General features: G+C 56.8%; 1 protein-coding gene across 6 annotated transcripts in view; it reads right to left on the bottom strand.

Moving 5' to 3' along the window:
- LOC140725815 (TRAF2 and NCK-interacting protein kinase-like) overlaps window positions 1–16,290 on the bottom strand; it is a 194,972-nt gene that overhangs the window by 47,489 nt on the left and 131,193 nt on the right. For all 6 annotated transcript variants that reach the window (XM_073041799.1, XM_073041797.1, XM_073041798.1 and 3 more), the window contains one exon: window positions 14,731–14,901. In XM_073041799.1, the coding sequence (XP_072897900.1) occupies window positions 14,731–14,901 (171 nt within the window). The remainder of the gene's footprint in view (window positions 1–14,730; window positions 14,902–16,290) is intronic.

Here is a 16,290-nt window from a genome sequence, read left to right on the forward strand (position 1 = left end):
ACGTCTCAGTGGGGGATGGGGAAGGACAGCGTACACACACGTCTCAGTGGCTGATCGGGAAGGGCAGCGTACACACACGTCTCAGTGGGGGATCGGGAAGGACAGCGTACACACACGTCTCAGTGGCTGATGGGGAAGGACAGCGTACACACACGTCTCAGTGGGGGATGGGGAAGGACAGCGTACACACACGTCTCAGTGGCTGATGGGGAAGGACAGCGTACACACACGTCTCAGTGGCTGATCGGGAAGGGCAGCGTACACACACGTCTCAGTGGCTGATGGGGAAGGACAGCGTACACACACGTCTCAGTGGGGGATGGGGAAGGGCAGCGTACACACACGTCTCAGTGGGGGATGTGGAAGGACAGCGTACACACACGTCTCAGTGGCTGATGGGGAAGGACAGCGTACACACACGTCTCAGTGGGGGATGGGGAAGGACAGCGTACACACACGTCTCAGTGGTTGATCGGGAAGGACAGCGTACACACACGTCTCAGTGGGGGATGGGGAAGGACAGCGTACACACACGTCTCAGTGGTTGATCGGGAAGGACAGCGTACACACACGTCTCAGTGGCTGATGGGGAAGGACAGCGTACACACACGTCTCAGTGGGGGATGGGGAAGGACAGCGTACACACACGTCTCAGTGGGGGATGGGGAAGGGCAGCGTACACACACGTCTCAGTGGCTGATGGGGAAGGACAGCGTACACACACGTCTCAGTGGCTGATCGGGAAGGGCAGCGTACACACACGTCTCAGTGGGGGATGGGGAAGGACAGCGTACACACACGTCTCAGTGGGGGATGGGGAAGGACAGCATACAAACACGTCTCAGATGCTGATGGGGAAGGACAGCGTACACACACGTCTCAGTGGCTGATGGGGAAGGGCAGCGTACACACACGTCTCAGTGGGTGATGGGGAAGGACAGCGTACACACACGTCTCAGTGGCTGATCGGGAAGGGCAGCGTACACACACGTCTCAGTGGGGGATGGGGAAGGACAGCGTACACACACGTCTCAGTGGCTGATGGGGAAGGACAGCGTACACACACGTCTCAGTGGCTGATGGGGAAGGACAGCGTACACACACGTCTCAGTGGGGGATGGGGAAGGACAGCGTACACACACGTCTCAGTGGGGGATGTGGAAGGGCAGCGTACACACACGTCTCAGTGGGGGATGGGGAAGGGCAGCGTACACACACGTCTCAGTGGGGGATGGGGAAGGGCAGCGTACACACACGTCTCAGTGGCTGATGGGGAAGGACAGCGTACACACACGTCTCAGTGGCTGATGGGGAAGGACAGCGTACACACACGTCTCAGTGGCTGATGGGGAAGGACAGCGTACACACACGTCTCAGTGGGGGATGGGGAAGGGCAGCGTACACACACGTCTCAGTGGCTGATCGGGAAGGACAGCGTACACACACGTCTCAGTGGGGGATGGGGAAGGACAGCGTACACACACGTCTCAGTGGGGAATGGGGAAGGGCAGCGTACACACACGTCTCAGTGGGGGATGGGGAAGGGCAGCGTACACACACGTCTCAGTGGCTGATCGGGAAGGACAGCGTACACACACGTCTCAGTGGCTGATGGGGAAGGACAGCGTACACACACGTCTCAGTGGTCGATCGGGAAGGACAGCGTACACACACGTCTCAGTGGCTGATGGGGAAGGGCAGCGTACACGCACGTCTCAGTGGGTGATGGGGAAGGGCAACGTACACACACGTCTCAGTGGCTGATGGGGAAGGGCAGCGTACACACACGTCTCAGTGGCTGATGGGGAAGGGCAGCGTACACACACCTCTCAGTGGCTGATGGGGAAGGGCAGCGTACACACACGTCTCAGTGGGGGATGGGGAAGGGCAGCGTACACACACGTCTCAGTGGCCGATCGGGAAGGACAGCGCACACACACGTCTCAGTGGGGGATGGGGAAGGACAGCGTACACACACGTCTCCGTGGCTGATGGGGAAGGGCAGCGTACACACACGTCTCAGTGGGGGATGGGGAAGGGCAGCGTACACACACGTCTCAGTGGCTGATGGGGAAGGGCAGCGTACACACACGTCTCAGTGGCTGATCGGGAAGGACAGCGTACACACACGTCTCAGTGGCTGATGGGGAAGGGCAGCGTACACACACGTCTCAATGGGGGATGGGGAAGGGCAGCGTACACACACGTCTCAGTGGCTGATGGGGAAGGGCAGCGTACACACACGTCTCAGTGGGGGATGGGGAAGGACAGCGTACACACACGTCTCAGTGGGGGATGGGGAAGGACAGCGTACACACACGTCTCAGTGGCTGATGGGGAAGGGCAGCGTACACACACGTCTCAGTGGGGGATGGGGAAGGACAGCGTACACACACGTCTCAGTGGGGGATTGTGAAGGACAGCGTACACACACGTCTCAGTGGGGGATGGGGAAGGGCAGCGTACACACACGTCTCAGTGGGGGATGGGGAAGGACAGCGTACACACACGTCTCAGTGGGGGATTGTGAAGGACAGCGTACACACACGTCTCAGTGGGGGATGGGGAAGGGCAGCGTACACACACGTCTCAGTGGGGGATGGGGAAGGGCAGCGTACACACACGTCTCAGTGGGGGATGGGGAAGGGCAGCGTACACACACGTCTCAGTGGGGGATGGGGAAGGACAGCGTACACACACGTCTCAGTGGCTGATGGGGAAGGACAGCGTACACACACGTCTCAGTGGCTGATGGGGAAGGGCAGCGTACACACACGTCTCAGTGGGGGATGGGGAAGGACAGCGTACACACACGTCTCAGTGGGGGATGGGGAAGGACAGCGTACACACACGTCTCAGTGGCTGATGGGGAAGGGCAGCGTACACACACGTCTCAGTGGCTGATGGGGAAGGACAGCGTACACACACGTCTCAGTGGGGGATGGGGAAGGACAGCGCACACACACGTCTCAGTGGGGGATGGGGAAGGACAGCGTACACACACGTCTCAGTGGCTGATGGGGAAGGACAGCGTACACACACGTCTCAGCAGCTGATGGGGAAGGACAGCGTACACACACGTCTCAGTGGCTGATCGGGAAGGACAGCGTACACACACGTCTCAGTGGCTGATGGGGAAGGACAGCGTACACACACGTCTCAGTGGGGGATGGGGAAGGACAGCGCACACACACGTCTCAGTGGGGGATGGGGAAGGGCAGCGTACACACACGTCTCAGTGGCTGATGGGGAAGGGCAGCGTACACACACGTCTCAGTGGCTGATGGGGAAGGACAGCGTACACACACGTCTCAGTGGCTGATGGGGAAGGACAGCGTACACACACGTCTCAGTGGGGGATCGGGAAGGGCAGCGTACACACACGTCTCAGTGGCTGATGGGGAAGGACAGCGTACACACACGTCTCAGCGGCTGATGGGGAAGGACAGCGTACACACACGTCTCAGTGGCTGATGGGGAAGGACAGCGTACACACACGTCTCAGTGGCTGATGGGGAAGGACAGCGTACACACACGTCTCAGTGGGGGATCGGGAAGGACAGCGTACACACACGTCTCAGTGGGGGATGGGGAAGGGCAGCGTACACACACGTCTCAGTGGCTGATGGGGAAGGACAGCGTACACACACGTCTCAGTGGCTGATGGGGAAGGGCAGCGTACACACACGTCTCAGTGGGGGATGGGGAAGGACAGCGTACACACACGTTTCAGTGGGGGATGTGGAAGGACAGCGTACACACACGTCTCAGTGGCTGATGGGGAAGGACAGCGTACACACACGTCTCAGTGGCTGATGGGGAAGGACAGCGTACACACACGTCTCAGTGGGGGATGTGGAAGGGCAGCGTACACACACGTCTCAGTGGGGGATGGGGAAGGGCAGCGTACACACACGTCTCAGTGGGGGATGGGGAAGGGCAGCGTACACACACGTCTCAGTGGCTGATGGGGAAGGACAGCGTACACACACGTCTCAGTGGGGGATGGGGAAGGACAGCGTACACACACGTCTCAGTGGCTGATGGGGAAGGACAGCGTACACACACGTCTCAGTGGCTGATGGGGAAGGGCAGCGTACACACACGTCTCAGTGGCTGATGGGGAAGGGCAGCGTACACACACGTCTCAGTGGGGGATCGGGAAGGACAGCGTACACACACGTCTCAGTGGCTGATGGGGATGGACAGCGTACACACACGTCTCAGTGGGGGATCGGGAAGGGCAGCGTACACACACGTCTCAGTGGGGGATGGGGAAGGACAGCGTACACACACGTCTCAGTGGCTGATGGGGAAGGACAGCGTACACACACGTCTCAGTGGCTGATCGGGAAGGACAGCGTACACACACGTCTCAGTGGGGGATGTGGAAGGGCAGCGTACACACACGTCTCAGTGGGGGATGGGGAAGGGCAGCGTACACACACGTCTCAGTGGGGGATGGGGAAGGACAGCGTACACACACGTCTCAGTGGCTGATGGGGAAGGACAGCGTACACACACGTCTCAGTGGGGGATGGGGAAGGGCAGCGTACACACACGTCTCAGTGGCTGATGGGGAAGGACAGCGTACACACACGTCTCAGTGGGGGATGGGGAAGGACAGCGTACACACACGTCTCAGTGGGGGATGGGGAAGGACAGCGTACACACACGTCTCAGTGGCTGATGGGGAAGGACAGCGTACACACACGTCTCAGTGGGGGATGGGGAAGGACAGCGTACACACACGTCTCAGTGGGGGATGGGGAAGGACAGCGTACACACACGTCTCAGTGGCTGATCGGGAAGGACAGCGTACACACACGTCTCAGTGGCTGATGGGGAAGGACAGCGTACACACACGTCTCAGTGGCTGATGGGGAAGGACAGCATACACACACGTCTCAGTGGCTGATGGGGAAGGGCAGCGTACACACACGTCTCAGTGGCCGATCGGGAAGGACAGCGTACACACACGTCTCAGTGGTCGATCGGGAAGGGCAGCGTACACACACGTCTCAGTGGCTGATGGGGAAGGGCAGCGTACACACACGTCTCAGTGGGGGATGGGGAAGGACAGCGTACACACACGTCTCAGTGGGGGATGGGGAAGGGCAGCGTACACACACGTCTCAGTGGCTGATGGGGAAGGGCAGCGTACACACACGTCTCAGTGGCTGATGGGGAAGGACAGCGTACACACACGTCTCAGTGGTCGATCGGGAAGGGCAGCGTACACACACGTCTCAGTGGCTGATGGGGAAGGGCAGCGTACACACACGTCTCAGTGGGGGATGGGGAAGGACAGCGTACACACACGTCTCAGTGGGGAATGGGGAAGGGCAGCGTACACACACGTCTCAGTGGGGGATGTGGAAGGACAGCGTACACACACGTCTCCGTGGCTGATGGGGAAGGACAGCGTACACACACGTCTCAGTGGGGGATGGGGAAGGGCAGCGTACACACACGTCTCAGTGGCTGATGGGGAAGGACAGCGTACACACACGTCTCAGTGGCTGATGGGGAAGGACAGCGTACACACACGTCTCAGTGGCTGATGGGGAAGGACAGCGTACACACACGTCTCAGTGGCTGATGGGGAAGGACAGCGTACACACACGTCTCAGTGGGGGATGTGGAAGGACAGCGTACACACACGTCTCAGTGGGGGATGTGGAAGGACAGCGTACACACACGTCTCAGTGGCTGATGGGGAAGGACAGCGTACACACACGTCTCAGTGGCTGATGGGGAAGGACAGCGTACACACACGTCTCAGTGGGGGATGTGGAAGGGCAGCGTACACACACGTCTCAGTGGGGGATGGGGAAGGGCAGCGTACACACACGTCTCAGTGGGGGATGGGGAAGGGCAGCGTACACACACGTCTCAGTGGCTGATGGGGAAGGACAGCGTACACACACGTCTCAGTGGCTGATGGGGAAGGACAGCGTACACACACGTCTCAGTGGGGGATGTGGAAGGGCAGCGTACACACACGTCACAGTGGGGGATGGGGAAGGGCAGCGTACACACACGTCTCAGTGGGGGATGGGGAAGGGCAGCGTACACACACGTCTCAGTGGCTGATGGGGAAGGACAGCGTACACACACGTCTCAGTGGGGGATGTGGAAGGGCAGCGTACACACACGTCTCAGTGGGGGATGGGGAAGGGCAGCGTACACACACGTCTCAGTGGGGGATGGGGAAGGGCAGCGTACACACACGTCTCAGTGGGGGATGGGGAAGGACAGCGTACACACATGTCTCAGTGGCTGATCGGGAAGGGCAGCGTACACACACGTCTCAGTGGCTGATGGGGAAGGACAGCGTACACACACGTCTCAGTGGCTGATGGGGAAGGACAGCGTACACACACGTCTCAGTGGCTGATCGGGAAGGGCAGCGTACACACACGTCTCAGTGGGGGATGGGGAAGGACAGCGTACACACACGTCTCAGTGGGGGATGTGGAAGGACAGCATACACACACGTCTCAGTGGGGGATGGGGAAGGACAGCGTACACACACGTCTCAGTGGGGGATGGGGAAGGACAGCGTACACACACGTCTCAGTGGGGGATGTGGAAGGACAGCATACACACACGTCTCAGTGGGGGATGGGGAAGGACAGCGTACACACACGTCTCAGTGGGGGATGGGGAAGGACAGCGTACACTCACGTCTCAGTGGGGGATGGGGAAGGACAGCGTACACACACGTCTCAGTGGGGGATGGGGAAGGACAGCGTACACACACGTCTCAGTGGCTGATGGGGAAGGGCAGCGTACACACACGTCTCAGTGGCTGATGGGGAAGGACAGCGTACACACACGTCTCAGTGGCTGATGGGGAAGGACAGCGTACACACACGTCTCAGCGGCTGATGGGGATGGACAGCGTACACACACGTCTCAGTGGCTGATGGGGATGGACAGCGTACACACACGTCTCAGTGGGGGATGGGGAAGGGCAGCGTACACACACGTCTCAGTGGCTGATGGGGAAGGGCAGCGTACACACACGTCTCAGTGGCTGATGGGGATGGACAGCGTACACACACGTCTCAATGGGGGATGGGGAAGGGCAGCGTACACACACGTCTCAGTGGGGGATGGGGAAGGACAGCGTACACACACGTCTCAGTGGGGGATGGGGAAGGACAGCGTACACACACGTCTCAGTGGCTGATGGGGAAGGGCAGCGTACACACACGTCTCAGTGGCTGATGGGGAAGGGCAGCGTACACGTACGTCTCAGTGGGGGATGGGGAAGGGCAGCGTACACACACGTCTCAGTGGCTGATGGGGATGGACAGCGTACACACACGTCTCAGTGGGGGATGGGGAAGGGCAGCGTACACACACGTCTCAGTGGGGGATGGGGAAGGGCAGCGTACACACACGTCTCAGTGGCTGATGGGGAAGGACAGCGTACACACACGTCTCAGTGGGGGATCGGGAAGGGCAGCGTACACACACGTCTCAGTGGGGGATGGGGAAGGGCAGCGTACACACACGTCTCAGTGGCTGATGGGGAAGGACAGCGTACACACACGTCTCAGTGGCTGATGGGGAAGGACAGCGTACACACACGTCTCAGTGGGGGATGGGGAAGGACAGCGTACACACACGTTTCAGTGGGGGATGTGGAAGGGCAGCGTACACACACGTCTCAGTGGGGGATGGGGAAGGGCAGCGTACACACACGTCTCAGTGGGGGATGTGGAAGGGCAGCGTACACACACGTCTCAGTGGCTGATGGGGAAGGACAGCGTACACACACGTCTCAGTGGGGGATGGGGAAGGACAGCGTACACACACGTTTCAGTGGGGGATGTGGAAGGGCAGCGTACACACACGTCTCAGTGGCTGATGGGGAAGGACAGCGTACACACACGTCTCAGTGGGGGATGGGGAAGGACAGCGTACACACACGTCTCAGTGGCTGATGGGGAAGGACAGCGTACACACACGTCTCAGTGGCTGATGGGGAAGGGCAGCGTACACGTACGTCTCAGTGGCTGATGGGGAAGGGCAGCGTACACGTACGTCTCAGTGGTCGATCGGGAAGGGCAGCGTACACACACGTCTCAGTGGCTGATCGGGAAGGACAGCGTACACACACGTCTCAGTGGCTGATCGGGAAGGACAGCGTACACACACGTCTCAGTGGCTGATGGGGAAGGGCAGCGTACACGTACGTCTCAGTGGTCGATCGGGAAGGGCAGCGTACACACACGTCTCAGTGGCTGATCGGGAAGGGCAGCGTACACACACGTCTCAGTGGGGGATGGGGAAGGGCAGCGTACACACACGTCTCAGTGGCTGATCGGGAAGGACAGCGTACACACACGTCTCAGTGGGGGATGTGGAAGGACAGCGTACACACACGTCTCAGTGGGGGATGTGGAAGGACAGCGTACACACACGTCTCAGTGGCTGATCGGGAAGGGCAGCGTACACACACGTCTCAGTGGGGGATGGGGAAGGGCAGCGTACACACACGTTTCAGTGGGGGATGGGGAAGGGCAGCGTACACACACGTCTCAGTGGGGGATGGGGAAGGACAGCGTACACACATGTCTCAGTGGGGGATGGGGAAGGACAGCATACACACACGTCTCAGTGGGGGATGGGGAAGGGCAGCGTACACACACGTCTCAGTGGCTGATGGGGAAGGACAGCATACACACACGTCTCAGTGGGGGATGGGGAAGGGCAGCGTACACACACGTCTCAGTGGCTGATGGGGAAGGACAGCGTACACACACGTCTCAGTGGCTGATCGGGAAGGGCAGCGTACACACACGTCTCAGTGGGGGATGGGGAAGGGCAGCGTACACACACGTCTCAGTGGGGGATGGGGAAGGGCAGCGTACACACACGTCTCAGTGGGGGATGGGGAAGGACAGCATACACACACGTCTCAGTGGCTGATCGGGAAGGGCAGCGTACACACACGTCTCAGTGGGGGATGGGGAAGGGCAGCGTACACACACGTCTCAGTGGGGGATGGGGAAGGGCAGCGTACACACACGTCTCAGTGGCTGATGGGGAAGGACAGCGTACACACACGTCTCAGTGGCTGATGGGGAAGGACAGCGTACACACACGTTTCAGTGGGGGATGGGGAAGGGCAGCGTACACACACGTCTCAGTGGCTGATCGGGAAGGACAGCGTACACACACGTTTCAGTGGGGGATGGGGAAGGACAGCGTACACACACGTCTCAGTGGCTGATGGGGAAGGACAGCGTACACACACGTCTCAGTGGGGGATGGGGAAGGGCAGCGTACACACACGTCTCAGTGGGGGATGGGGAAGGACAGCGTACACACACGTCTCAGTGGCTGATGGGGAAGGACAGCGTACACACACGTCTCAGTGGGGGATGGGGAAGGACAGCGTACACACACGTTTCAGTGGGGGATGGGGAAGGGCAGCGTACACACACGTCTCAGTGGCTGATCGGGAAGGACAGCGTACACACACGTCTCAGTGGGGGATGTGGAAGGACAGCGTACACACACGTCTCAGTGGGGGATGGGGATGGACAGCGTACACACACGTCTCAGTGGCTGATCGGGAAGGACAGCGTACACGCACGTCTCAGTGGCTGATGGGGAAGGGCAACGTACACACACGTCTCAGTGGGGGATGGGGAAGGACAGCATACACACACGTCTCAGTGGGGGATGGGGAAGGGCAGCGTACACACACGTCTCAGTGGCTGATCGGGAAGGGCAGCGTACACACACGTCTCAGTGGGGGATGGGGAAGGACAGCGTACACACACGTCTCAGTGGCTGATGGGGAAGGACAGCGTACACACACGTCTCAGTGGGGGATGGGGAAGGACAGCGTACACACACGTCTCAGTGGGGGATGGGGAAGGGCAGCGTACACACACGTCTCTGTGGGGGATGGGGAAGGGCAGCGTACACACACGTCTCAGTGGGGGATGGGGAAGGACAGCGTACACACACGTCTCAGTGGGGGATGGGGAAGGGCAGCGTACACACACGTCTCAGTGGCTGATGGGGAAGGACAGCGTACACACACGTCTCAGTGGGGGATGGGGAAGGGCAGCGTACACACACGTCTCAGTGGGGGATGGGGAAGGACAGCGTACACACACGTCTCAGTGGGGGATCGGGAAGGGCAGCGTACACACACGTCTCAGTGGGGGATGGGGAAGGACAGCGTACACACACGTCTCAGTGGGGGATGGGGAAGGACAGCGTACACACACGTCTCCGTGGCTGATGGGGAAGGACAGCGTACACACACGTCTCAGTGGGGGATGGGGAAGGACAGCGTACACACACGTCTCAGTGGGGGATCGGGAAGGGCATCGTACACACACGTCTCAGTGGGGGATGGGGAAGGACAGCGTACACACACGTCTCAGTGGGGGATGGGGAAGGACAGCGTACACACACGTCTCAGTGGGGGATGGGGAAGGGCAGCGTACACACACGTCTCAGTGGGGGATGGGGAAGGACAGCGTACACACACGTCTCAGTGGGGGATGGGGAAGGGCAGCGTACACACACGTCTCAGTGGCTGATGGGGAAGGACAGCGTACACACACGTCTCAGTGGCTGATGGGGAAGGGCAGCGTACACACATGTCTCAGTGGGGGATGGGGAAGGACAGCGTACACACACGTCTCAGTGGGGGATGGGGAAGGGCAGCGTACACACACGTCTCAGTGGGGGATGGGGAAGGACAGCGTACACACACGTCTCAGTGGTCGATCGGGAAGGGCAGCGTACACACACGTCTCAGTGGGGGATGGGGAAGGGCAGCGTACACACACGTCTCAGTGGCTGATGGGGAAGGGCAGCGTACACACACGTTTCAGTGGGGGATGGGGAAGGACAGCGTACACACACGTCTCAGTGGGGGATGGGGAAGGGCAGCGTACACACACGTCTCAGTGGGGGATGGGGAAGGACAGCGTACACACACGTCTCAGTGGGGGATGGGGAAGGACAGCGTACACACACGTCTCAGTGGGGGATGGGGAAGGACAGCGTACACACACGTCTCAGTGGGGGATGTGGAAGGGCAGCGTACACACACGTGTCAGTGGGGGATGGGGAAGGGCAGCGTACACACACGTCTCAGTGGCCGATCGGGAAGGGCAGCGTACACACACGTCTCAGTGGCTGATTCAGGTGGGGCCTCAGTGGAAAAGGAGTGAATATCACCAACATCCTGCCCTCGTTCAAACATGTAGATGTCATGGCAAAAACCCTCACCAGTATCTCTGCCTCCTCAGGACACTCGGCTGAGGCGGTTTTGCAAATTTCTACACGTGCACCATTGACAGCACTCTAACTGGCTGCATCACCGTCTCGTATGGGAGTGGGCGGGTGGAACTGCACAGGATCGGAACAACTGCAGTAATTTGTAAATTCAGCCAGCTCCATCATGGGCACCAGCTCCCCAGCGTCGAGGGCATCTTCAAGCAGCAATACCTCAAAAAGGTGGCATCCATCATTAAGGACCCACATCTTCCAAAATGTCTGCTCTTCTCATTGCTACTATCGAGGAGGAGGTACAGGAGCCTAAAGACACACTCAACGATACAGGAACAGCTTCTTCCCCTCTGCCATCAGATTTCTGAATGGACAATGAACCCAAGAACACCATCTCACTACTTGTTCTTTTTTCCTCTTTTTGCACTATTTATTTAACTTTTTCAAAATACATATGCACTTCCTACTGTAATTTAGTTTTTATTATCATTGCAATGTATTGCTGCATAACAATAAATAACGCAACGTATGCCAGTGATATTAAACGATTCCGATGATCACTTAGACCCTTGCCCAGCTTTTTACCAACGCATCATCGAAAGCATCCTATCCGGATTGGTCGGGCAACTGCTCTGCCTGTGACTGCCAGAAGGTGCGGAGAGTTGTGGACACCGCAGAAACCCCTCTGCCTACACTTCTCACTGCCTCAGTAAAGCAGCCAGTATGACCAAAGTCCCTACCCACCCTGGACGTTCTTTTCCTCCCCCCACTCAGTATGTGCGGTTGGGAGACTGTAGGTCTGACACGGTGGTAAGCAGCACAGGGGCGCCGCAGGGAACCGTACTCTCTCCGGTCCTGTTCACCCTGTACACATCAGACTTCCAATATAACTCGGAGTCCTGCCATGTGCAAAAGTTCGCTGATGACACGGCCATAGTGGGGTGTGTCAAGAATGGACAGGAGGAGGAGTATAGGAAACTGATACAGGACTTTGTGATGTGGTGCAACTCAAACTACCTGCGTCTCAATATCACCAAGACCAAGGAGATGGTGGTGGACTTTAGGAGATCTAGGCCTCATATGGAGCCAGTGATCATTAATGGAGAATGTGTGGAGCAGGTTAAGACCTACAAGTATCTGGGAGTACAGTTAGACGAGAAGCTAGACTGGACTGCCAACACAGATGCCTTGTGCAGGAAGGCACAGAGTCGACTGTACTTCCTAAGAAGGTTGGCGTCATTCAATGTCTGTAGTGAGATGCTGAAGATGTTCTATAGGTCAGTTGTGGAGAGCGCCCTCTTCTTTGTGGTGGCGTGTTGGGGAGGAAGCATTAAGAAGAGGGACGCCTCACGTCTTAATAAGCTGGTAAGGAAGGCGGGCTCTGTCGTGGGCAAAGTACTGGAGAGTTTAACATCGGTAGCTGAGCGAAGGGCGCTGAGTAGGCTACGGTCAATTATGGATAACTCTGAACATCCTCTACATAGCACCATCCAGAGACAGAGGAGCAGTTTCAGTGACAGGTTACTATCGATGCAATGCTCCTCAGACAGGATGAAGAGGTCAATACTCCCCAATGCCATTAGGCTTTACAATTCTACCGCCAGGACTTAAGAACTTTTTAAAAGCTATTATTAATGCTTTTTGAGATAGTGATTTAGATGCATATCATATTTTTTTTTACTGAGTTAAGTATTGTATGTAACAGTTTTGCTACAACAAGTGTATGGGACATTGGAAAAAAGTTGAATTTCCCCATGGGGATGAATAAAGTATCTATCTATCTATCTATCACTTCCATCGGGCAGAAGATTCAGAAGCCCGAAAGCTCATGCCACCAGGCTCAAGGACAACTTCTACCCCTTTATTGTACGACTACTGAATGGAGCATTGTTACAGGAAAGCAGCCTCCATCATCAGGGTCCCCCACCATCCAGGCCATGCTCTCTTCTCACTGCTGCCATCAGGAAGCAGGTACAGGAGCCTCAGGACTCACACCACCAGGCTGAGGAACAGTTACTGCCCCTCAACCATCAGGCTCCCAAACCAGAGGGGATAACTTCACTCTCGTCCCATCACTGAACTGTTCCCACAATTTCAGCTCATGTTCTCGAAATTTATTGCTTACTTATTTATTATTATTATTTACTTGTGTACTCAAGCCAAGCCAGATGCGTGAGGGCTCTTTTCCAGAATGGCCTTTTTAAAACATAGCGTCCCTTTACCACAGGGGCTGCTGCCCGAAGGATGTGAAACGTACCAACAGCTATTGTCTTTAATAACTTCAAAATATCATCGGCTGTCTGCTCGAAGTTTCGATTGACTTCAGCACCCCCATTGTGAATGCCAATTGGTCTTGCAAGTTCGGAATTCAAACATATACCGTTTACAATAATCAACATTTGCAACTGATAAGCCAATTAATTCTAGACACAAACAGGAGCTTTCTGTTGAAACCAGAACAGTGTGGGTGACAAGGGTCAATGCTGTTCTCGTCGTGCACACGGGAAATGAATAGAAAGCTTGAGTGCCAGAGTGCGAGTGTTCGGGACCCAGTTATTTTAGATAATTACCTCATTCTGGGCGATGACTGTACCCAGAACAGGGGCATTCGGTGGCAGCATTTACTCCCTCACCCCTGTTGCAGCCGGACAGTCGATGAGGGGTGGGCACAAGAGGCATCTGGTGGCACCAGTACTCCCTCACCCCCATCCCAGACGGACTGAGAACAGCGACCCCGGAGATACTAGAGCCAATCCTGAAAATTGGGGCCCTGTACCCACTTGCCCACTGGTGCCTTCCTGATGATGGGCAGGAGGATCGGTGAGCAACCCCTGGCATGGGCTTGGAGTTCGGGGGTATCAGTGTCAGAGGTTTGGAGGCGGGCCAGTGGTCAATAGTGTGTTACAGAGACGGAAGGGCGGTCAGTGGTGTGTCTCGGAGACGGATGGGCGGTCAGTGGTGTGTCTCGGAGACGGACGGACGGTCAGTGGTGTGTCTCGGAGACAGACGGGCGGTCAGTGGTGTGTCTCGGAGATGGACGGACGGTCAGTGGTGTGTCTCGGAGACGGAAGGGCGGTCAGTGGTGTGTCTCGGAGACGGAAGGGCGGTCAGTGGTGTGTCTCGGAGACGGACGGTCGGTCAGTGGTGTGTCTCGGAGACGGACGGTCGGTCAGTGGTGTGTCTCGGAGACGGACGGTCGGTCAGTGGTGTGTCTCGGAGACGGGCAGGCGGTCAGTGGTGTGTCTCGGAGACGGACGGGCGGTCAGTGGTGTCTCTCGGAGACGGACGGTCGGTCAGTGGTGTGTCTCGGAGACGGGCGGGCGGTCAGTGGTGTGTCTCGGAGACGGGCGGGCGGTCAGTGGTGTGTCTCGGAGACGGACGGGTGGTCAGTATGTGTTACAGAGATGAATGCGTGGTCAGTGGTGTGCAGCCGAGACAGACGCAGGGACTCACCCCATAGTGCGGCGCATAGAATCTCTGAGTTAAACCGTTTCTTGTACTTGCGAATCTCGGGCGTGTCGCTGTGAGGCCGGATGTTGGTGGGGTTGACGTTGACAACGGAGATTTTCCGGACTTCGTTCAGCTTCGCCTGCTCCTGCCGTAGCATCTCAGCGGAGAAGATCACTGCAGGAATGTAAGGGACAGTCTGAGCACAGGTCCGTGGAGACAGGCAGGATCGAAACCCAGCTACCCCTCTTTCACCCAGCACACTGTCACTCTGAGTGCAATCGGAGCCTCTGCCAGACATCCAATCAGTCCCTTCAACTTTCTGATTATCCACAGCTCTGCAAACTAATGAAGGTGGAGCAGTGGATGTAGTAAATATGGAAGTCAGCAAGCTTTTCAACGAGTTTCTCATGATCATTCTCGATTCCAGCTTGCCAATAGCCTTTGAATGTTCTGGACTATTGAAGTCACTCATTGGATGTAAATATGGGATTTTTAAAAGTTAAGTCATACTGCATGCTGTACAAAATATCTGTTCTGCATGGAGTGGTGTAGCACCACAATCACTTGTCTTGAACAATGGCAATAAAATTCTCCTCTGTTCTATTCCATGGTAAGCTCATTCCGAAAGTCAGGAGGCATGGGATCCGGAAAATTTAGCTGCAGTGATTAAGAAATGGCTTTTCCACAGAAGGCAGAGGGTGGTTTTAGATGGGACGTATTCTGCCTGGAGGTCGATGATCAGTGGTGTTCCACAGAGAGCTGGGAAGGGATTCCCTTCTCTTTGTGATTTTTTTTTACAAATGACTTGGATTAGCAGGTGGAATGTGGGTTAGTGTGTTGGCAGATGACACGACGGTCAGTGGCGGTGCGTGCAGTGTAGAAGGTGGTTTGCTACAACGGGACATTGACAGGATTCGGACCTGGGCTGAGAAGTGGCAGATGGAGTTCAATGGGGAAAAGCGTGAAGTGGTTCACCTTGGAAGGTCAAATGAAGGGTGAGTACAGGGCGAATGGCTGTGTGCAGGACCTTGGGGTTCACCTTCATGCAACACTCAGAGTCAGTGTACGAGCCGGCGGGGAGGCTGCACGCCTGTGATGCTACGGCAAGCAAGTTTTTCATTGCCCCGTGCGTTCAAGAACTTGCTCAGAGGACAATAAATTCAGATGATTTTGATATTGGCTGGTTGAGTAGTGTTGCAACAATAACCTCACACTTAACATCAGTGACTAAACTGCGTGTTTCAATGCCTCTGGTATTCTGTCTACGCTGACCTCTGATGTTCACTGGGCTCTGCCTTCCAGCGTTCACTCAGAGCAAGCTGGACCAGGACATGCTATGCCATCCCAGTTACGACACTCAGGGACTTGGGCTATATCATCTTTTTCCTGGCGACTGTATGTTTTTCTGAAACCGTACCCAGGTGTGCTATTTGTGCTGTACGCTCCGTGTCCTGCTGGCCCTGGGGAAATGTTGTTTCATTGCCTATATCCGTGTACGGTTGAATGAGAATTAAACGTGAACTTGAATGTGCGCATGACACATAAACTTGTATCTTGGATCTC

Source organism: Hemitrygon akajei, chromosome 3, assembly GCF_048418815.1.
Source record: "Hemitrygon akajei chromosome 3, sHemAka1.3, whole genome shotgun sequence".
Classification (NCBI taxonomy): domain Eukaryota; kingdom Metazoa; phylum Chordata; class Chondrichthyes; order Myliobatiformes; family Dasyatidae; genus Hemitrygon; species Hemitrygon akajei.